Source organism: Cryptotermes secundus, unplaced genomic scaffold, assembly GCF_002891405.2.
Source record: "Cryptotermes secundus unplaced genomic scaffold, Csec_1.0 scaffold1150, whole genome shotgun sequence".
NCBI lineage: Eukaryota > Metazoa > Arthropoda > Insecta > Blattodea > Kalotermitidae > Cryptotermes > Cryptotermes secundus.
In genome coordinates, this window is record NW_019718284.1 from 2,299 (window position 1) to 24,924 (window position 22,626).

Consider the following 22,626-nt stretch of genomic DNA (forward strand, 5'->3'; position numbering starts at 1 on the left):
GGAAGGCTAATTGGATTGGTCATGTTTTACGCAGAAACTGCCTTCTAAAAGAAGCTATCGAAGGAAAGATAGATGGGCGGATAGAAGTGACAAGAAGATGAGGAAGAAGACGTAAGAAGATGCTGGATGACCTTGGGGACAGAAGAGGATACTGTCATTTGAAGGAGAAAGCTCTAGATCGCATTAAGTGGAGGAATTGTTTTGAAAGAGACTGTGGACCTGTCGTCTTGACAGATTACTGATGATGATGATGATAATCTGTCACCTGTGTGTCACATTATCTTATGTTATTCATTTAGGGCAAAGTGTGTTGTGGATGTTCAGTGTAGAGGTTAATACCTCCTGTGCTTTTAGTTAAAAGGGTCAGTATTCAAATTTGCTTTCAAACTGCTTATTCTGTCTGAATATTTTTTTTCTCTCTTGTGGTCTTCCTTCCAAGCAAATGCCATGAAGTATGTCATGAACTTTGTTTCAAGGCAGTCTCAGTTTTCCCTTATAATCATCCTGTCATTTGATACTGTGCAACTCTTGCATCATTGAACCAAGGAATAACAGATTGCTCATAATTTTATTTCAACTGTTTTCAGCCATCATCAGTATTGGCATGCTTCTGTACATGGCTTGTGACATCCTTAGGCAATCGTATATCAACTGATTTGAAATTGGAATTAAGCTCTGCATTGCAGCAACATGTTTGGTCTGTGCGACAAGTGGAGTCACTCCTGAATGAAACTATTTCTGCAGGTTACATAACAACACTTGCAAGGGGCTTCATGCTTTTCTTGCCTGTAAGTAAATAAAATATTTTATTATTTATAAATATTCAAAATTAACATAGACTGAGGATGTTGAGGAGAATATTTGGACTGAAGAGAGATGAAGTGATGGGAGGTTGGAGAAAACTACATAATGAGGAGCTTCATAACTTGTACTCTTCTCCAAGTGTAATTAGAATGATCAAGTGAAGGAGGATGAGGTGGGCATTGCATGTAGCACAAATGGGGCTATGGGTGGGATGGTATGGATTGGATTGATCTGGCTCGATAGGAACCAGTGAAGGGCTCTTGTGAGCATGGTAATGAATCTGTGGGTTAAAGAATTGTATGTTCTTTCAGGAAAACCCATTATGTGCTTTCACTGAATTTTTAATGGAGAGTGTTGCGAAGAAGAACTTCAAGGGAAGCATCAAGAGCTTGAAAGCATTCAAAGCTCATTGGTTCAGCATGAAGATAAATGTAAGTCTTTCTGCTTTAAATAGGGATTTCACGTACATTTTGCCAAATTCATAAATTTGAGGGGTGGGTAGAGTTGTGTTTAGTATTGTATACAGGCAGGCCTTTATCTGGATCTTTGTAATTTATATTTTCTTTGCCATAGCCAACTGTATTTTATAGTTAGTATAAAAGGAAGAAGCCAGTTAGAGACTGTATGGATTATGATTGATACCTGGTCTTACTAGTTCAGTCACTTCTCCTGATTCTAATAGACAAGGAGCTCAGCTATTTCTACATAAGGAAGAGATGCATATAGTAATAAAACATGCTCAGGATAGGGACCAGTGGAGGGCTCCTGTGAACATGGCAGTGAACCTTCGGGCTCCATAAAATGCTGGGAAGTTCTTGAGTGGCTGCACAATTGGCAGCTTCTCAGGAAGGGCTCAGCTCCATGAGTAAATAAAACGTGTTCAGTATAGAAACCAACTTAATACAAAACTTACAGGAAACTGTCACCTTAAAGGACACTTCTTCAAACTGGGACTAAATGGTAGTCCCATTTGTGAGAGGTGTCAAGAAGAAAATGAAACAGCCACACATGTCCTGTGCGAATGTGAGGCCTTAGCTTATTTAAGATTATGTCACTTGGGTCAGTATTTTATAGAACCAAGTGACTATTTCGATGCCCCCACATGCAAAATCCTACGCTTTATTTGAAGCACAGGATTGTTGAGGGGATAATCAAAAGGGGAAGCACAATAAATCACTGTAGGTCGCGGTGCAAGGACTGAGAAGGCCCACCCCTTATACATTCATTCAACTTAATAAAAATGTTATACACTTGAAGATTATGCCAGTAATGAATACAAATATCAACACAAGAAAAACAGATTACTGTCTGATTAAATGATACAGAAATTGCAAGCGGAGAAGCAAGTTTAAGCAAAATGGTCAAAGATTGTGTTTCTGCGAAGAGTAGTATTTTATGTGCTCCAGATTGTCCCTTAGCAGAACAATGAACACATGTATTTTGAGAGTGCTGCATACAGCAACTAATTTTCTTTTCTATAGTAACATACATAGAATAAACCATTTAAAATTTACATGAACACCATGTGAACCCTGGCTGACTAGCTCCCAGAATAAATCCCATTCAACTATATTAACATTCATGATCACACATGGTGAAATTAGCAGATTATGAAATTGGACACAAACCAGATACCTCATTGTACACCATAAAGTCTCATGTGTTACCAGTACTCAGCACTAGTGAACAGTGTGGGCCCCGCGCCTTGATAGTCCAACAGGCAGGAACCAAACGTAATTATGTAACACAGGCAGCAAGACAAAAATCCAGTTTTTATGCACGTCTCTTGGACTTTGAAGCCAGAGTGGGGTCAAGCCTCTTCAGCCCAAAACGCAGGAAGGAGTTGGATTGGTAAATGAGAAACATGAGTAGGGGTGAGGGAGGAAACAGAGATGATATGAGGATCAGCACATAGAAAGGATAACAAAACAAGACCACCCAAATGAAGAAAAAATATACCAAGCCGACAGGAGCACTGAACAGCTCGTATGTAGCAAAACAGAGAAGTTCTGCAGATTTCTCGGTAGCCAATATACCAGTGTAATGATTTTATGTAACACACACACACGTGTGTGTGTGTATGTGCAAGAGAGAGTGTAAGGGAGGAAGGGAGAATTTCACTAGTGGACCATATTACCAGCATTTGATGTTTTGAAACATCAGAGGCTTTGCGGTATGGAGCACTGTGGTTATGAACATCATCTCATAGTGGCTATTCATTATTTACAGCAATCAGTTACAACCTGTGAAGACTTGGAGGGTACATTCCTCAACAATGGATACTGGGTTGCATCTGTTGCAGTCAGTATGGCTTGCATTGCATTAGGAAAATGCTTCACTTCATCCTATCATCAACTGTTATTTATTACCACACTCTGTGAGTCTTCATTTACTGAACATTTGCCAGGTAATTTACTTTCTACCTCAAGGGCTATCAGCTTATCATGGACAGGAAGTTTATGTTGCCCAGTGACCCAGCGAGCTATGCCAGCAGGAGTGTAAGCTCCTGGTAGGGCCACCCATGCCAGACAGATTATAGGGGTAGGGGGCCAGAGCAAGCGTAGTCGATTCACACCAGGTTGGGGGTTTGGCATGGGAATAGCAGCCCCAACCTGGAAAAATTGCTGTTACGAATCCTCCAGAGTCTATGGAGGAGCACCGTGGTGCAGAACAACACTCACACAAGGTTGTAGTGCCAGGAACGAACAAATATTTACTTTCTTCAGGTGCTGATGTACACTGCTGTAAATGTTACTGAGCAATTTTTTTTTTTTTCATTTCATGCATCCTGTGGTGTTATAATGTACAGTTTCTCTATTAAAACTGTCACAACCCAACTATATTAAGGTCAGTGCCTAGTTTGGCTCTGCTACATGTTTCGCCTATTAACCTTTATCCTACGGCCCTTTAAACTTAGGTTGTGGCAACGGTACGGAGTTCTTTAAATGGCCGCTATTTGAGATTCGTGAAAATTGTAGTCACTTACTAATTTTGCTCCTATTTCTGCTATTTCTGTGATAATCGAACGAAATAAACGCTGTTTTTTTCTCGAAAGAATATAGAATCAGATATTGTAATTTACAGATTGTATAAAACATGTTAAAATTTTTGCACTGACACCAAAGGAGAATTTTCGCAATTTCTTGTTTCTGAGCAAGAATTCATACGTTCTGGACACCCCTGAATGGAAGTTGCTGATGACGACACTTGTGCATGTCACGGTAACACCGGATGTTGAGTCTAGAGACGTTATCGCAGTCTATGTGACGAGCTTCAACTTGAATGTGGTCAGTGGAAGAGAGATATAAACTCACGTGTTGTTTATAGATCTCTCCTGAACAATACGTATACTGTTCTTCTACAGTTCCATGCTAGCATTCTTTATGCATGCGTTGTCGTTGCCGTACTAACACAGCGTAATAGCTTAGTGGCTGGACGTGTTCAGTCGAGAGTAATTTCAAATTTCGTTCGTAACATGTGGTCCGTGTCGTTTGGGATATTCTGACATATTGCAGCTAATCAATGCCTCCGATACAGAATCCTGTACCGACAATTCTGAGAGTGACGTTGAAGGTAGCAAATCATAAAGTGATTTCGAAGAAGACCCATAATCTTCGTCGGCAACCTGGGGAGCACGACACCAGCGTGGCACGAGGAGTGTGAATAATTATTCAGATGGAGCTGTGGGCAAACTGTGGCAAACAGTTATAGCATCTGTCGTCGAACCTGGAAATGGACAAATAAGCTATTTCTCCATCTCCTTGGTCTGAACAGTTACATCCTGTTGTCACACAGAGAATTTCGTCTCGCTCTTGTGCGGAACATGCTGTTAGGGGTCCCCCTCGCCATCAACGGCCAGGGGTCGAACCCCTGCCGTTTTATGGGAGATATCTCGACTATAGAAGGCCAAACCACATCACTGGCCGACTTGCTATACTTCGCAATTGAGGTGTCGTGTGTGCTTTTCGCGTGGGACACGAAAGACCGCCCGGACAAAGTGCGTGAATTGCGAAATCGGACTCTGCATTTCCGGATTTTTTGAGAATTCCACACGAAGGCAACATTCCGGCAGATGATGCAGGCGGGAAGACAGACACTCCATGCAGATGGTGGCCAAAAATTATGTAAGTAGGACATAATTTTCTACTTTAAAATTTAATTTTATATAACGTTGCCACGCGCGGACTCTGCGACACCATATGTAGTCATTCGTGCCGGTGACTTTCTTTTAAAGACGACATACGTTGTCTTTAGTCGTTTAAAGGTTAAAAGCCATCATCAGGCAGATACATGGCTAACATATATACACCACTGAACTGCAGTACTAATAATATTGGATACAATAATATTAATTATCTTAAAATACTTGGCATAAAATACAATAAATTAGATTATATAAAATAAAAGTTATAGTATAAAACAAGAATAAAAATTCTTCGTGTGATGCTTTGCATCGTCGAGTCAGTTGTTGGTTTTTGTGATTTTGTTGTGTTCCCACGGACAAGTTGGAGTCCATGTATCTGCCTGATGATGGCTTTTAATAACTGAAACATGTAGCAGAGCCAAACTAGGCACTGACCTTAATATAGTTGTGTTGTGATGGTTTTAATAAAGAAATTGTTACTGAGCAAGATGGCTCAAACAGTAATGTTTCCTGCTTGTATTTGAGAGGTGCCCATTTTCAATTTTGCTCACTATATCAGTTACCCTGATTGAGGTTTTTATGATTTTACTCCATTTCTTCAGGCAAATGACAGGACAGTAGCTCAAGTTAGGCCACTACTGTTTCCTTCTTCCACATCCTGTCCAGTTCACTGGTCACCAATCATCTTACCATTAGACTCTGTGATCTGATGACTACATTACTAAGTAATACATATTTTTGTTTGTTCTTTGCATAAATTATTATTTATTAATATAAATTATTAAATAATTGGAATTCAACACAAAATATTGTGCAATGAATATGACACAATGTAGTCTGGCAGAAGTTTACCAGTGTTTCAGAAGAGGTGCTGCATTCCTCCAAAATGTCAGTAAGCTCCTACCAAACTACACGGTATCACATCCCAGAAGATAGTATTGTTCATAATCACCACCGTGAGAACCACAGTCCTTACATTGTTGGGTGAATTTAACTCTGCATTCTTGTATGTTCTTTGACTCCCATCATTTTTTGACCTTTCCAACATAATTCTTTTGGAACAGGCCATGTGAAGGAATTGTATTCGTGCATTGAAGTTTCCAAACTGACTTTGGAATTTCATATACATAAAGTAATACTATATGGTTTATAACTACCCAAACACTTACCAAAGGTACTATAAAAGTAAATACAAATGAAAAGAAATCAAGCCATAATGTAGTGTAAGATCTGACCCCTCCCACCAGACACTTCATAGCAGTCTTCAAGAATTGCCCTCATGATCCATAGTGGCACAAATGTAAAATTATACATAACGCAAGAAACGTTATTTATCTCATATTGGACATTTGGGCAATATTATACTTCTTGATGTAAATAGAAAAAATGGTAGTTATTTTAAGTTCCAAAACTTCTGATTGGCTTTCAGTAGACATTTTAATCACACAGTGAATGTTATTATCATCAAGCACGGGGAATTTTCTTATTTGCTGGTGCATAAGGGGGTGAGGAGCTGTAGTCTTGCATCTCTGGACTCTGAAGATAACCAAGTGCAAATGCTCTGTTGCCTACAGAGCATACACTGAATGGTGGCTGTGTGGGCTTCACACACACAGGACCCAAAATGAACTAGACAAAATGGAATGTAGGGTCTCTATTAGCTGAGGGAAACAGTCTTGGGTATGATGTGTGATCTGTTTGGCTACAGTTCCCGAACATACATTGGAGATTGTGTTTGTGGTTTGTGTGATGGCAAAGACTTCTGTTCTCAGAATCTGTGCTGATGTTCAGATGCTGGTAATTGTGTAGATTACTGTTGACTGGGATGTGACACCATGTAGTCTCATAGTTCATTATCACCATTTCAAGAGATCATGTTGTGGCCATCATCAGGATACTGAAAGCTTCACATTCCAAGTGACAGTAATCATCTATCCTAGAATTTGCTTAAAATGACTGAGAAAGTGCATGAAGTAGCTGAAGATCACAAATTTTGGGCAGGATTAAAACAAGAGCCTCATAAATTCAAAGAATGATTGCCAGCTATCATGTTGCACTCCCAGGAGGTTGGTTGTCACTCGGTAGAGTGCTTAGGTCAGCTGTCCATTGACTGTCTGCAGTGTTTGGCTCCTAATCTGTACGTTTCTATGAGGGTGTGTTCTAATTCCACTTCTTTCATATTGTGTTCAGTGAGGCATAACATGTGGAATAGCTGTATACAGGGAATTTATTAGTTCTTTTCTTTTGTTTTTTAGTCCTCGTATATTTTGGTGGAATACTTTTCATATCCTATGTTTTGTTGATTTTGTTGTAATACTGGTTCTGTTTATGACTCTGTTTGCTTGATTTATTTTACTATTTGGTAGGTTAGCTTCTTTTGTGACCATTGTTGCCCGGGTAGTTTTGTTATAACTAGTTTGCTGAGGGTAGTGTGCCTTCCTGTCATTAATTATTAGATTACTCTCTTTGCTAGACCAGTTGACCATAAAAAATCATCTTTCTTTGTTATTGGATGTTTTCTGCATGTGCCAGACGTCTGGGCTTCGGTTTCTTTTTGCTCTAATTCGTCATCACTTTTCCTGTCTAACGTGTTCTGAACAGGGCTCAGATCCGTGGAGTCTTCTTTCCATTTCAAGCTGATGGGGGGTGGCCGTTGTCCCGTAAGAATTGATTTTAAATTTTCTAATCCAGTTTTTTTTTAATACAAGTTCTTGTCCTAGTCTATTCATATGTAGTCCATAGTGGGTAAAGCATTCTCTTTGTAAGTTTGTCTCCATTGCTTTTGCATAGTCATACATTTTCATTTTCTTGAATAGTTTCCTGTTAAACACTTCTACTTCTTTGTTTATACAGGATGTTGTGTCTAAATCATGTCACTGAGTAAATGAAAGCACATACTCAGAAGTACTGTAGCACTTGTTTTTTATTTGTATGTGGGCAGTGAATGTTCCTGACTTCCACCTCCTGGCTCAGCTGGCAGAGTGTCTGTCAGGAAGTGGCCTGCACGCAGACTGGGCTTCCCTCTGTAAGAATAAGACCTGCTCAGAATACCAAGCAGAATTGCAGCATTGCATAGATCAGCTCACAGAAGTTGGCAGATACCAGCAGGGCATTGAGTTTGTAACTCTTGTAGGACTGCCTAAAGATTGTGTTATGATTGCTCAGGTCAGTGTCACATATGCATTGTGTGTTCATCGTGTGGCAAAAGGGATCTGTTTCCTGAAAGTGAATATTCCTTAATTAAACTTGAATTTTCTGTTAATTTAAAGGAAATAGAGGCATGATTACCCAAGATATATAATGATGGATGAAGGTATAGTACATACAAATACCTGCATATTTATTTATTTAGTATAATGAACTAAATACCCTCAACTCTCGATTATCCGGGATAATGGTGGGGATGGAAATCATGATTAATCAAAAACCCAGTTAAGACAAATTTTATTAAAAGTAGTACTGTAATACTGTACCTTCATAATACTATAGGCCTACCTGTATTTAAATTTATTCAACCTCATTTTTATGTCACCTCATGGCCTATTTAATACTTTTTTTTACATTACACTGAAGTATGAATTAGTTATTTCAATCACAGCGTTCAACGACATTCAACACTTTTTATGAATATTCACACTTAACACTTAAGAAAATTTAATATTGTCGTTTGCTTTTTCGCAGCATTTTCCTTTTTACGGATATCTGTACGAAGCCTGCGTAATATTAGCTTGTCACTTAATAATCTGTTCTCTTCACTCTCAAGATAGTCTAGTAAGGATTCCAAATGATTAAGAGCAGCACCATGTGATATTTTCTTACTAGCAGCACTGTCCACCTCTTCCTCATTCTCACTTTCTTTCCACTCTTCTGGCTGCACCCCCACAGAACTTACGATTTCGTCACTGCTTAACATTTCGAAGCCCGGCTCACACGAGTTTCTGTTGAATACTTAACACAACACACTACCTTTTACACCCTGACATTTTGCTAATGCACTTGAAGATCGATACAAAGAGACCAACTGGGGCGGTGTATCTGTCCTTGAAACTTTCCACAAATCCTTGCATTCTTTCACCCATACCCTAGAACATTGTGTTAGCATAACAGGACCAAAAAATGCAGAGCTCGGTTCACACTAGTGCGAAAATAGTGTTACAACTCACCCTGTGAAACAAAAGTGAATGAATATTAAACAACATATAAGCCTCAAAGAAGAACCCAGTAGCCCTGGTTAAGCCACAAACCGGTTTATCCGCCCCTGGATAATCGAGTGTTGAGTGTAATACTTTTCATGTTTATATCATTAAAATCCCTATAGATATTTTTTATGGTTACAGGAAATCCTTATGGCAGGTGTTATCCAGTAGTAACTCTCTCAGTTACTTTTTTGAGATGAAAACTTGTGTAAAATATTCTTAGATAGTTACTCAGAATCATATTAAATAACAAATCTACATCCATGTTATCATTCCTAAAAATACTGTCCCAGTATTCATAACTTAATGAAATTTTAAAATCTTCTATAGAATATTGTCACGTGTTTAGTGTATAACGCGACAAATAACTTCACGCTGTATTTGATATAGCGAATTTATTCCACTCGCTCTTACAATCACACAATTTACAGATTCACAATTACTGCTATCTGCAGTATCTCAAATATTACACTGCAAATGCTAACAATTGACTGGTTGACTTCCTGACTAACTCATAACTCGAGAACTAACTCATGAATTCATAACTCAAGAACTTGAGAACTATAACTCGTGAACTCGAGAACTTGAGAACTAACTGTGAGTAGTCTTCGCTGCTCCTTATTTAGCCTCGTCCCGGACAACACAGAAAACAGCCACGTAATAGGCACCACTGTTGTCTGGCGCCGTGTTGCTAGCAACGCTGTCAGGAGTTGTTTCCTGCTGTGTAGCAACGGCAGCATCCCGTGTTACATCACCGTGGGGAGAGGCGGGGTAGGGGAAGGAGTGTTGACTCGCCTGCTACCCTAGTAACGACAGCGCTCTGATGGTGTTACGTCACCGCTGGCGGGGGAAAGGGTGTCCTGCATAGTGCAACACGTCACAATATTTATGAGTGTTTCTAATAATGTAGGTGTAATGATTCGATAATTGTGGATTTACATCCTTTATTATTTGCAGTTTAATATCATAATCTGAGAACCATAAGGGACACACAAATCTTGGGCAGAATGAGAAGTTTTAGTATGTTAAGGCAGGTGGTACATATAGCCACCACTGGGTGTTGAAGGGTTAAACCCTCTGTTGTCATCATTTTTGACCTTGGCATTAGATAGAGGTGAGTGGTCAGCTTTATACCCTGGTTGCATGTATGTATTAAAAAAGAGACAAGAAGAAATATACAAAACAAAAAAAGGCCATGTATGTATAGAATATACCTATATGGCTACAATTGTAATTATTGAAATATTAATATAGTTCAAGCTTATGTAACCACTAACAAAAAACATCATGGCTAAGGAAAGTGAAAAGAGACATATAAAGCAGTAAATGTGAACAAGCAAATGCTTTCAGGAGCACCAGGGGAAAGTGGTCAGCTGATGTTGTAACCAGAAAACACTTCAAACCTGGCAGAGGTCGTGGAATTTTTAAGGGCGGAAAAATTCAGGGTACAAGTCCTCTGGGAGATACTTTAAGCCGTGGGTCCCGTGCCGTAGATTTACACCGTGTAAAAGATCCTCATGTCTCTAGGAGACCTCTGAGCTAAATTAGGCAACAAGTTTCCCGCCCAAGTAGTTTCCAATGCCTCTGGTAGATGGGGGAAATATCAGGTACTGAGGGCTGACCTCGTTGGCTGAACGGGGCTGATAGCACGCACCAGTACCGGTAGGGTATGGCGACAGTAGAAATTAAAGGGGGATGCACAATGGACCAATAACTGGTCTAAGTGCATGGGGAAACCCACCTCCTCTAATAATAATAATAATAATAATAATAACCAGAAAACACTCTGAAGTTGAGAGCGGTGTGTATCAAGCAGATTTGGACTGCCCCAACCGAATATAATTCAGAACAGAACACCAACATTCTGGTGCATCCAAACCAGTGTTTTGACTGGATGCCCTCAACTGGCTTGTTGTTGCTACAGTTCAGTCCAGGCCATGAATGCAGCTCCCATGCGCACACAGGTAGGGGGAAGAAAGGAAAACATCTGTGTTAGAGTTGTCGGGGAAGGCACTGGGATGAATTGAAAGCATAGGTACCAGTTGAGTCTGAGCCACTGCACAGATCAAACCCATGACAGTTAACCAGTTTCAAGATAAAAGTCATAATTTTGTTCTTGGTATGTTACAGTGGTCACATGAATTCGAGAACCAAGATCACATGGTGAGCCACCAGTCAGAAGGTGATGGTACTGCTTTTTGGTACAGATGCCAACAAGCATTTCGTGAAGCTGGAATTAGTCCTAAACGTGCTGTTGATTTTTTCAAAGAACACTCAGAAAAGGCATCATCACATAAAGAGAGGTAATTCATATATAATGAAGCTACAAACTTTATAGTATTTCACTATATTATCTTTAAAACAAGGGGGTAGGGTGAGATTCTTCATGTCCAGATCAAATTTTACTGAGGTGAGATTTCAGTTCTCACCATCTTGACTATGCAGATGGCTGTCCACTAGGATATGGCCCTCTGTGGTCTCAGAGATAGTTACCATTGTTTCAGAGAAATGTGCTTCCACCATCTTCAGGGTAGAAGAGGGAGGTAGCTCATTCTTCCAGAATGTTGATAGATACAGTGAAGTCTTGATTTTACACTTTTCAAGGGAACCCCCCCCCCCTCTGAAATAAATATAAAATCAAGACAATGTAAACCTGAGGAAATGAAAATCATGTAACTAACTAATGCTATCGAGCTGAGCCCTTCTTGAGAAGCTGGCAGTCACGCAGCTATTCGGGAATTTCCCAACACTTTATTGAAACTGAAGGTTTGTTACTGTGCTCACAGGAGCCCTGCACTGGTCCCTGTCCTGAGCCAGATCAATTTGGTCCACACTGTCCCATCCTGTCACTCCAAGATGCATTTTAGTAAAGAAAGAGTTGTGTGAAATGATGTGAATAATTTGCTAAATTGTTGAAAGGTACCACATATTGAAAATGGCTCTAACATGGCAGAGAGAGATCCAGGAACATGGAGAAATGCACAGTGACTGTTCATCTGATATGAACTATGAAGAAGATGTTATGGAAATGGAAATGTGGAAATGTTTATTACAAGTGGACACAGAATTGGAGGTGACTACAACTCCATGTGGTTTAGTTTAGTTTTTTGAGCTTTGTATGTGTGTCATGCAATGGGACTGCCCTGCATGGTATCAGTTTCATTTCCAAGTGCCTTCTCTTGTCAGTTACAATAGTTCATCTCTCAAAACATTTCTTTTACTTACCTGCTACATTCTTCTGCACTTGTCCTTATCAATTACTCTCTATTTTATTTCCTTTTCTCTTCCATTCTCTTGATCTCAAAAAATGCATGATTTCCATTATCTTTAAATAAAAAACACTATTTTAAATATTAGTAGTTTGAAAGTTTAATTTGTTTTTGCAAAAGGAGACTTAAAATACATTAAATTACTGGAGTTTTGGACTTTTTCCATCATCCGGAATTTTAGGTAATGGAGGACACGACTTTTCGGAAACTGGATCTGTTTCTGTCTTCAGGTGAGAAAGGAAGACACCTACTCAGTTGGGCCCCCTAGAAAGAGCTAATCTCAATCACTGGACGACAACTGTCAGATTTACCCAGCTATTTCAACATATAGGACTAGGCTATGTTGAAATAGCTGGGTAAAGTTGACAGGAGTTGTCCAGTGATTGAGATCAGCTCTTTCTAAGGGGCCCAACTGAGTAGGTGTCTTCCTTTCTCACCTGAGGATGGAATCAGATCCAGTTTCCGAAACGTCGTGTCCTCTATTACCTAGAATTCTGGATGATGGAAAAAGTCCAAAACCCCAGTAATTCTGTGTGCCATCCACCATCATCAGAACCCTTTTGAATCTACTTAAAATACATTGCTGTCCCATCCCTCCCTCATCTCAGTTGTATTTTATGTTATCATCATCATCAACATCCACTGATGTTGTGCTGGGTGGGTCATCTTCCAGTGACAAAGTATTCTCTACTTTTGTGTGTCTTACCACAAATGCTCCTATTGTATCTCTGTGCACTGTCTCCGTGCTCTTTTGTATGCATTTGACCACTTGGTGTGACCATGTGATCCTTGGTATTTCCAATGGTCATTTATTTACCATCATAATTTTGATACTCTCAAATTAATACTGTTGTCATACATATGTAACACATGCTTGTGTGACTTTGTCTTTAATTTTTAAACATTTCCTTGTAGTGTTCTACTTTCTTTATGTCCTTTTTTTTTATTTTCTCCCTTCATATTCATTCCAGAATATTGTGTAGAAAGTTCACCTCTCAATGTACAAAATGCTGTTTACAACTTCCTTGGTCTTTAGCTTTTACTCCACCTATTAGCTAATAATCACTCAGCTAGTCAGGAAGTTCCTCTTTCTTTGTGGAAGTGTTAACAAGAATCTGCCATAAAGCCTGCCCTGAATCAGTTGAATCATCAGCGCTTCACATCCTATATCATTTTTTTTATTGCTAGTGGGATGGGACTAAGTCCCTTGTATTGTGGCCACTTCTGGCCTATTGTACCAGCCCCAGATGATAGGTGAGGATGTTTGTGGAGCAGTTGGTGGAATGAAGATTGGCAGGGGAAACTGAAGTACTTGTAGAAAACCTGCCCCAGTGCCACTTTGTCCACCACGAATCCCACTTGACCAGACCTGGGATTGAACCCGGGCCGCTGCGGTGGGAAGCCAGTGACTAACCGCTTGAGCTGTGGCACGGTCATGTGTTCCTGTATCATAGTGCAACAACTGTTCTTTACAGGAGACATTGCTGCAGAATATCCCCACTACAGCAGCATCTAAGTTGCTCTGTAATTTAAGAAGAGAGCTTCAGAAAGTTCCCAGAATACCACGTGAACCATTAACTGATGAAGAACAAATTACTCGCCTAAATATGTTAATTGGCAGGTTGCTGGATCAGGCAGATGTGGCTACTGCAAGTAGACTAGAAGAAATGTTCAGCCATCGCAATGAGGTAACATACTTCAATATCTGTGTTCTACATTGTTAGTTGTCTGAGGTAGGGCTGTGCAAACCATATCATGTGGGCTATGTGTTGCCCATAACAGTATTCTTCAATTCCCTAAAATAATTGATGAATCCTTGCTGTTTAAAAAGGCATCAGTTCTTGTAAATAAACCGTTTGTGAAAAAGCGCACAAAATATTCTGTTTAATTTTTTAATTGATTTGTCATGACATCTGATGAATAGCTTAGAAAAGTGTGGAAGCAGTATGACTTTATGACTGTGCTTATTAGAGGCCAGATATTTATACTGTTGTGTTTGAAACATTAAGGGAGGAACATAGACTGAGGGTGTTTGAGAACAGGGTGTTAAGGAAAATATTTGGACCGAAGAGGGATGGAGTGACAGGAAGTTGGAGAAAACTGCATAATGAGGAGCTTCATAATTTGTACTCTTCTCCAAATATAATTAGAATGATCAAGTCAAGGAGGATGAGGTGGGCAGGTCATGTAGCACGAATGGGAGAGACAAGGAATGTGTATAGGATATTGGTGGGAAAAGCAGAAAGAAAGAGACCACGGGGACGACCAAGGCATAGGTGGGTGGACAATATTAGAATGGATCTTAGAGCCATAGGATGGGATGGTATGGATTGGATAGATCTGGCTCAGGATAGGGACCAGTGGAGAGCTCTTGTGAACACGGTAATGAACCTTCGGGTTCCATAAAATGCTGGGAAATTCTTGAGTAGCTGCAGAATTGGCGGCTCCTCAAGAAGCTCCTCAGCTTCATGAGTGAGTAAGTAAGTAAGTGTTTGAAACAATATATTTTTATAATGAGGCTTGTGGGTAGAAACGTCAGATAAAATGCAATCCCACAGTAGTTTGAAGTCGGACAGCTCTGCTCTGTCATATGTCAGACTGTAGTTCATGAACTCACTGTATGCCTGTGCTCAGGTGATAATGGTCATTACACTGGTAGATATATATAGTTAAGGTTAGTTGTCACCACAACAAATGATTTTATAATCAATCAGTATTTGAATTTTTATTTCATGCTACATGTTTCAGTCTACATGGGACCATTGTCAGGCAGTAAATATGAATATGTCTGGTGTCATTGAACTCCTAATATGGATTCATATTTATTGTAACATATCATACTCTACAGTATAATACAGATCATGCTTTGAGTTGCAGTATAAGTGTTAAAATTAAATATAATAAAAGTGTACCAAGGAACTGGGGTAGCTCAGTTGGTATAGCGACTGCCTACTGGCTGGACGACTGAAGGGTTGGAGTTCGAGTCCCGGTAGGGTCAAGAATTTTCTTTTCTCCACATCGTCCACCCAGGGTCCACCCTACGTCTTATTCAGTGGGTACTGGGGGATCTTTCCCCGGGGGTAAAGTGGCCAGGGTGTGAAGCTGACCACTCACCTCCAACTAGTGCCGAGGTCAAGAAAATGTGTATATATGTATCCACTCCCGCATATGCCGTTATGGAATAGTGAATAAATTCATTGAGCACAGGGACAGCTTTACCTTTAAAAGTATACCTAGGTTATATTAAAAATATATATTATATATTGACAGCTTTGTGTTCAAGTTATTAAAAGTATTAAAAGATATATTAAAAGTTATTGTATATCAAGTTTCAATCTTAAAATGCCCAATGCCAGCTTGTGGTCTCTGCATCAGCACTTCATGGTCCCAGCGATCTCCTTGTATGTCACTCCCAGTTGGGACACTGTGATGGATGTCGGTAGCTTGGCCCTCCAGAATTGCCTCTTTGTAGACTGCTCAACCATTTTGATCAGCCACGGCATTGACCTGGCAGTGAAACACTGTCCAGGATGTGGATCCATCCGCCTACGGTGTCTTCACTGTAGTGGTGCTGGTCCCTGTGTTTCTCCTGCCTTGGCCTTCTCTGTTGCCATCTGCATCATGAACTCCCAGGATGTGGCCTTCAGACCATGGCGAGTCACTTCCACATCATTGCTGGATTCTTGAAGATTCTGGGCTTGTTGGTTACCACTGTCATGACGTCCTTTAACTGTTTGTCTAGCGTGTCTGTTAGTCTTTCTCTGAATTTGTTCTGGCCAGCCCTGATGGCACATACGTGGGTCATTTCATAAATAATGCACAGGTTGGCAACACTGCGGATTAGATGACACAACGACAGTGAGCCTCATGTCAGTTACAGTTCAGGGCTTGAGAAAGAAGCGTGTTATTTTGTTCAGTAAAGCTTCCCACACATTGGGACTCGGTCATTGAGAAGCAGGGGGACTATATTGAAGGACTGTAAAGAGATATTAAAAAGAAAACATGGATGTAAACAAAAAATTGTGTTCATTATTTGTGAAATGACCTACATATTTTGAATTTTTGTTTTTCTTGGCTACTGGTCATGTCTGTTTGTAACTGTTCTTCTCTCAGGCTGCCAGTTGGTCTTCACCATTGCTTATGTCCCCAAGTTCTTTCAACTGTTCGAAAACTGCTTGCAATGCTCGATCCATCTTTGATCTGACTTACCTACTTGAAGCAGTTATTTTCTCGCCATCATTAGTCATTTATGATCATGATGCCAGTTCTTTGTCCACTTGTTATCCCATTGTAAAGCAACTGCTCAGCCATCTTGACTGTCTTCCCTCATCTTCTCTAAGCCTACACTGAATTACTTTCTTATTTCCTTCCACGAATTCCACAGCTCTGGTTTATATGCACAGCCATTTGGGATGTTTTTCATGGGTTCTTGAACAACATGTGCCTTAAACGGTCTAGAAGGGGTGGATGCAGCCCCACACACAGCTCCAGTGACAGTATTATACATAATTAAGCTTGCAGCTATGTCTTTCAACAATTTTTGGATGTTATGAGTATCTGTTACAATGAGAATTTTTTAGAAATGTCATAAATTATTGTACCGTCAGGTTTTACTGTAGTTGGTTGGTTAGTTCACTAGTTAGTTTGCTAATTAGCTAGACGACAGTTTTGTGGAAATGGCTATAAGACTCCAATAGTAGAATAGGGTAATCTGTTTAATATTTATTTGTTTCAGGATTTACAGCTCCTGTGGACTTGTATGAGTCTGGCAGAGGGAGAAATGACACCATACCAACTGAATGCGGAACACAGGATGTTATTGTCAGAGCCAGGAAGTAAATCCAGTGGCACCTACAAACGAAGGGCTCTGCAGTCAGTGAGGTTATCTTCTGTTTCATCAAGTGGAAGTAAGTAAAGAATAAGGCTGCGCCATAGCTCAAGCCGTTAGTTGCTGGCTTCCCACCGCGGTGGCCCGGGTTCGATCCCGGGTCTGGTCAAGTGGGATTTGTGGTGGACAAAGTGGCACTGGGGCAGGGTTTCTCCAAGGACTTCAGTTTCCCCTGCCAGTCTTCATTCCACCAATAGCTCCACAGTCACCCTCACCTATCATCTGGGGCTGGTACAATAGGCCAGAAGTGGCCACAGTACAAGGGACTTAGTCCCACCCCAGCAGCAATAAAAAGAAAGTAAAGAAGAATATATTGTCAGCCACTGTCTTTGAATATAGGTATTGGTTGTTAAGCAATATTTGAATTGCATATTGTGATAAGACAGAATTACTGTTAAGCCCTGCCTGTGACATTAACCTTTACTGTACGGCACATGTTGATCCTTCAAGGTACAGTTTCCGTTATGTTAGGGTGGTCAGATGGAAAATAATTGGATTGGTGGGACATGTAGATGAATGGGGCTGATTTAAAATGCGTACAGAATTTTAGTCCAAAAAATAACTGAGAGGAAGAGAACATTCAGGAGACATAGGACTAGCTACGAAGATAATTTTTAAATGGATTTTAAAGAAGCAGTGTTTATTATGTGGATTGGATTCATCTTCCACAGAATAAGGTCCACTGATGGACTCTTATGAACATGATAATAATTGGGTTTCATGAAAGGCAGAAAATTTCTTGACCAGACAAATGACTATTGGCTTCACAAGACTGATTCTTTTCTATGGTGTTAGCATTTTTGAGTGAAATTAAAATCAAGTTGTATGGTGTCAGAATGCAGTTATATCATAAATTATATTAACAGTAGTTTATAAGATACAAGTAAAAACTAAATTATTAAATTACTGCCAGCTTTTATAAGCATTTTGAACACAGAACATAATTAAAATTATGTTCCTTGTGATAAATAAAAAAGGTAAAACTCAGGGTATGTGTGAGAATGACTTTTTTTAGTTCAAGATAAGCTCAAGATCAGAATTTGGAAAAACTTCAAGAATCAACACAGGGATGATAATTTCCCAAGTAGACCAGTTTTTTCAATTTAATAATTTATAACAGTATCTACTTTTTCAGAGGATTTTCATATCTACCTAGATGGAAGATGATTCCAAATGTAAGATGACTCTGCACTAGGAAATGTGTGCTCAGGAAAGTTAATGTTATGAATTAATTTCATACTTTTACATACTCTTATTACAAACATGTGGGAGAAAGTAGATGTTAGAAAACCTGTTCTGTGTGACATTTATTGAGTTAGTTTCCCTGTTGAAGTCACTAGTTTCTTCAATTTTACTCTGTTCTCCTGTCATCTGTCATGGTCTCAGTGTCTCCAGAACTCCCATCTTCTGCCTCACATTCTCATGCTCACTGTGAATAATCCATACTTCCTCCTACCTCTCCCTAACATCTGTTCCATCAGAAATGGAGCAGTTTTTAAATCTTTTGCCTATCACTTCTGGAGAGATCTGTTGCCATGATCTGTTCCACTGTTACTGCAGTGCTACACTAGGTTTCTTCTTTGTTCCAGCGGTGCCAAAATATACTGCTGTTGTGAGAGGTATTCAGAATACACTTGCTTCAACTGATTCTTACAAGGCTTATTCACATGTCGTTGTGAGGTCATCTCTCAAGGTTTGACCATAAGGTCATTGTTCTTCATGTATCCCAGATCTGATTTCCAGTGTTAAAAGACCTGTACATACACCCAGCTCAAGTATTTCTTGTTTTACATTTCTTTCATTGTTGAAATGCTAATATAGAATGTAGTTGACATAATACAATTTGTGTCACCATTTAATGACTGTTTTTCTTCTCAGTTAATTCTTCTGGGTTGTCACAGAGCCCATTAAACCAAAGCATCAGCTCGGAATATACAGAAATTAATCTCCGAGATAAGCAAGAGACACTGTCAGTCCTGGAGAAACTGGTTGACCATCTACAACATGGAAGAAAACTAGGCACTCGCATTGTTTGCTGTTATCATGTTTCCTTGAACTTGGACAAACCATATCAGGTATTATATGAGAGTTTATTATATTAATTTTTGTAAATATGAACTGTAGACTGAATCAGCCTCTTTTCTTGACTAAACCAAAAATGTTTTAATTTTTATTTATAGAAAGTGAAGAAACAAAGATAATATATTTATTCTTTCTTTGTTTGGATGGTTGATTGATCATCGGTCAATCGTTTATTCATATGATGAATCACTGTTCACCTTCTGAACATCCAATTTTCTCTCTTAGCAGCTCTTTCTTTCATTTCAAAATAATTTTAATTGCATTGTTTGATATCCTATATCATTCTTTTTAAGTGTTCAGCATATTTCTAGCTACAATATAATGTCTTTTCTTGTTTTTTATTGTGCTCAAAACTGAACATTGTGGCTGAAAAGGCAGCAATCTTGCTTCATATTTGGAAAGTCCTGGGTTAAAATCTTGACCTGGAGACCCCCTATTATGATTAAGATTTGTCACTGTTTTCCTCATTTCCCTCAGGCATATTCCAAGGCACCATTTCAGATTAGGCCAAACTGCTTTCTTTGATATCCTTTCCAATTCATTATTCACAGTACTTCATGTTACATAGTCTGAGTTACAGACAGAATCCTTAATAAGCAACAAATAAATAAGTAAATGATGCTGTTATGTCGGATTTTAGGTTCTTTTGGCAGTGACTATGAATAGTATGGTCTTCTGGGTTAATACCATGTAGTTCAGAAGGAACTCAATGTTTTTCAGGAGCATATTGTTTCCTTCTTCCATGGTGAAGAGTAGGCCCACCAAGAACCCAGTAGAAGTATGCTGAGTTTGCTGAATGTTTCCTCTGGGTTCTTGTCTGGCTTACTCTTTGAGTCCGAAGATGGAGGGCATAAGTTCCCCTGAAATGTCGGGCTTTCTCTGAACTACACGACATTGCAACCCAGAAGATGTTGCTTTTATGTCATTATTTGGTTTTTATCACAGGAGCACCCACTGGACCCTCTTCTGAGCCAGATGAATCCAGTGAATCCTGTTTCCTTCAAGAATTATTTTAATATTATTATCCCTTCTGTGCCTGGTTCTGTTGACTGACCACAAGACTAGGGGGAGAAAACTGCATAATGAGGAGCTTCATAACTTGTACTCTTCTCCAAGTATAATTAGAATGACCAAGTCAAGGAGGATGAGGTGAGCAGGTCATGTAGCACGAATGGGGGAGACGAGGAATGCATATAGGATATTGGTGGGAAAGCCAGAAGGAAAGAGACCACAGGGAAGACCAAGGCGTAGGTGGGTGGACAATATTAGAATGGATCTTAGAGCGATAGGATGGGATGGTATGGATTGGATAGATCTGGCTCAGGATAGGGACCAGTGGAGGGCTCTTGTGAATATGGTAATGAACCTTCGGGTTCCATAAAATGCTGGGAAATTCTTCAGTAGCTGCAGAGTTGGCAGCTCCTCCAGAAGGGCTCAGCTCCATGAGTAAGTAAGTAAGTGCCTGGTTCTGTTGGATATTGGTGCTATTTAGCAATTAACACAACAATAAGAATAAAAATAAACCAATCAGACTGCTCATATTGGTTGATAGTTGCTACATGTTTTGGTCCACGTTGGGGACCATCTTCGGGCAGTCTTATCAAGTATGTCTCATGTTACTGAACTGTCCTAATATGGAACCATATTAGTGCTACTCATCACAGTCATGCAATATGTGGAACTGTCACGAAGTTGAAAGAATCTTTTTAATTTAAAAATTTTTCAAATTTAAAAGTTAGTGTAAAGTTACTGTGTAAATTCCATTTTTACTTCTGCTGGTATGAAGCCTTTTTTTTTTTATCAAAAATTGTTCTTTGTATAAAAATTAGTATATACCATAATATGTGTTTAATTGAGGTCTACAACTCTTATTTGAAATAATTCTTTATACAATGCACATTTAACAAACCACTCGGACAAATTGTTTATAATTATGTTTAGTTTTATTTATAATGAACTTAGCTTTGCAAGAACAGGTGTGCAACTCAGATAAATGAACATCAACACCAATTAGGTATGTAAAATTAAAAAGAATTCAAGTAAACTCTCCTTTATGTATCAGAATAAATTAAACGTTTCAGGATGTTTTGAAGTTGGAAGATCCTTTGAGACTGTTACATAGTCCTCTTGCTGATGACAGCTGCAGCAAGTTAGTCGTGGCTAGTGACCTCATGTTAGCTGCTCAGATGAACAGTGAGGAGGTATCGAGTTTTTTGTGTCAAGAAATTATTTCAGCTATCAGAAACCATGTAGAAGGTACAGTATTATAAGCACTTTTTTGTTAATAAATATAAGAGCTTTCTTGTATGTTATAGATTTGAAACAGTTATTATTCTGTATTCTTCGTTATATTAAACATAGATTGTCCACACACACTGACCACCAGAACATGTAACAAAGATACCATCTGAGAAATACCCATCACTGCAAAAGACCGAACACCATGACACACAGTACATCATTTTAAGTCATTTTATATATTAAATTATCGTAACAGGAACCAATTTGATATTTTAAAATATTGAACTTTTGGATGTGTAGCCCTCACGAGCTATGTAATATTACTGTGCATTGTAGCACATCAGGTACCTGATGATGGCCCTGTATGGCTGAAACATACACATGTATTTGAATTTACAGGAAAGCATGAAATAAATGGTAATTCAAGCAATTATTTGTGAAGTTGCATTGAAGACTGTATTTCATCATGAAATGATTAACTAATGTAGTAGGATGCTCAGATAAGTACAATGTTATAGGTATAACTAAGTGTGTTTGCCTGCTGCAAAACCAAAATTTATAACATAATTGTTGTATAACTATAAATAATAAGTCATATAAATGCGGTATCATGGTTGGTTCAGGCACTATGCTACCAGCTGGAAGTTCGTGGGTTTGAGTCTCGATGTATTGGATTTTTTCAGTTTACCTAATCCTTCCAATTGCAATATGGCCCTGGGGTCAACTCAGCCAGGAATATTCCGAGGGAGGATAAAGGGTGGCCGGCACGTAAGGCTAACAACCTTACAACCTTCTGTGAACCAACTGTCTAGAGAAAATGTCGGTGCCTTGATGATGGAGAACGTGTGCCGATGTGAAGAAATAAAGTTATCCCTGTGCTTAACTAATTAAACATGAAGATGTATCTGGTCTAGAAAACCGAGATTATAGCCATGGGGATCCGTTGCGCTGACCAAATGACATCGTCTATCCACAAAAGTTGACACTAACTTCGCCAATAAG

General features: G+C 39.3%; 1 protein-coding gene across 1 annotated transcript in view; it reads left to right on the forward strand.

The window, feature by feature from the left end:
* Positions 1–597: 597 nt before the first annotated feature.
* The window catches only part of LOC111875615 (spatacsin), a gene marked incomplete at its 5' end in the record, with an annotated part of 40,656 nt that continues 18,627 nt past the window's right edge, over positions 598–22,626 (forward strand). Inside the window, 10 exon segments of the mRNA XM_023871995.2 lie at positions 598–788; positions 1,116–1,235; positions 3,034–3,211; positions 7,890–8,113; positions 11,275–11,447; positions 12,064–12,217; positions 13,889–14,101; positions 17,149–17,320; positions 19,180–19,376; positions 21,465–21,639. Of these exon segments, the coding sequence (XP_023727763.2) occupies positions 598–788; positions 1,116–1,235; positions 3,034–3,211; positions 7,890–8,113; positions 11,275–11,447; positions 12,064–12,217; positions 13,889–14,101; positions 17,149–17,320; positions 19,180–19,376; positions 21,465–21,639 (1,797 nt within the window).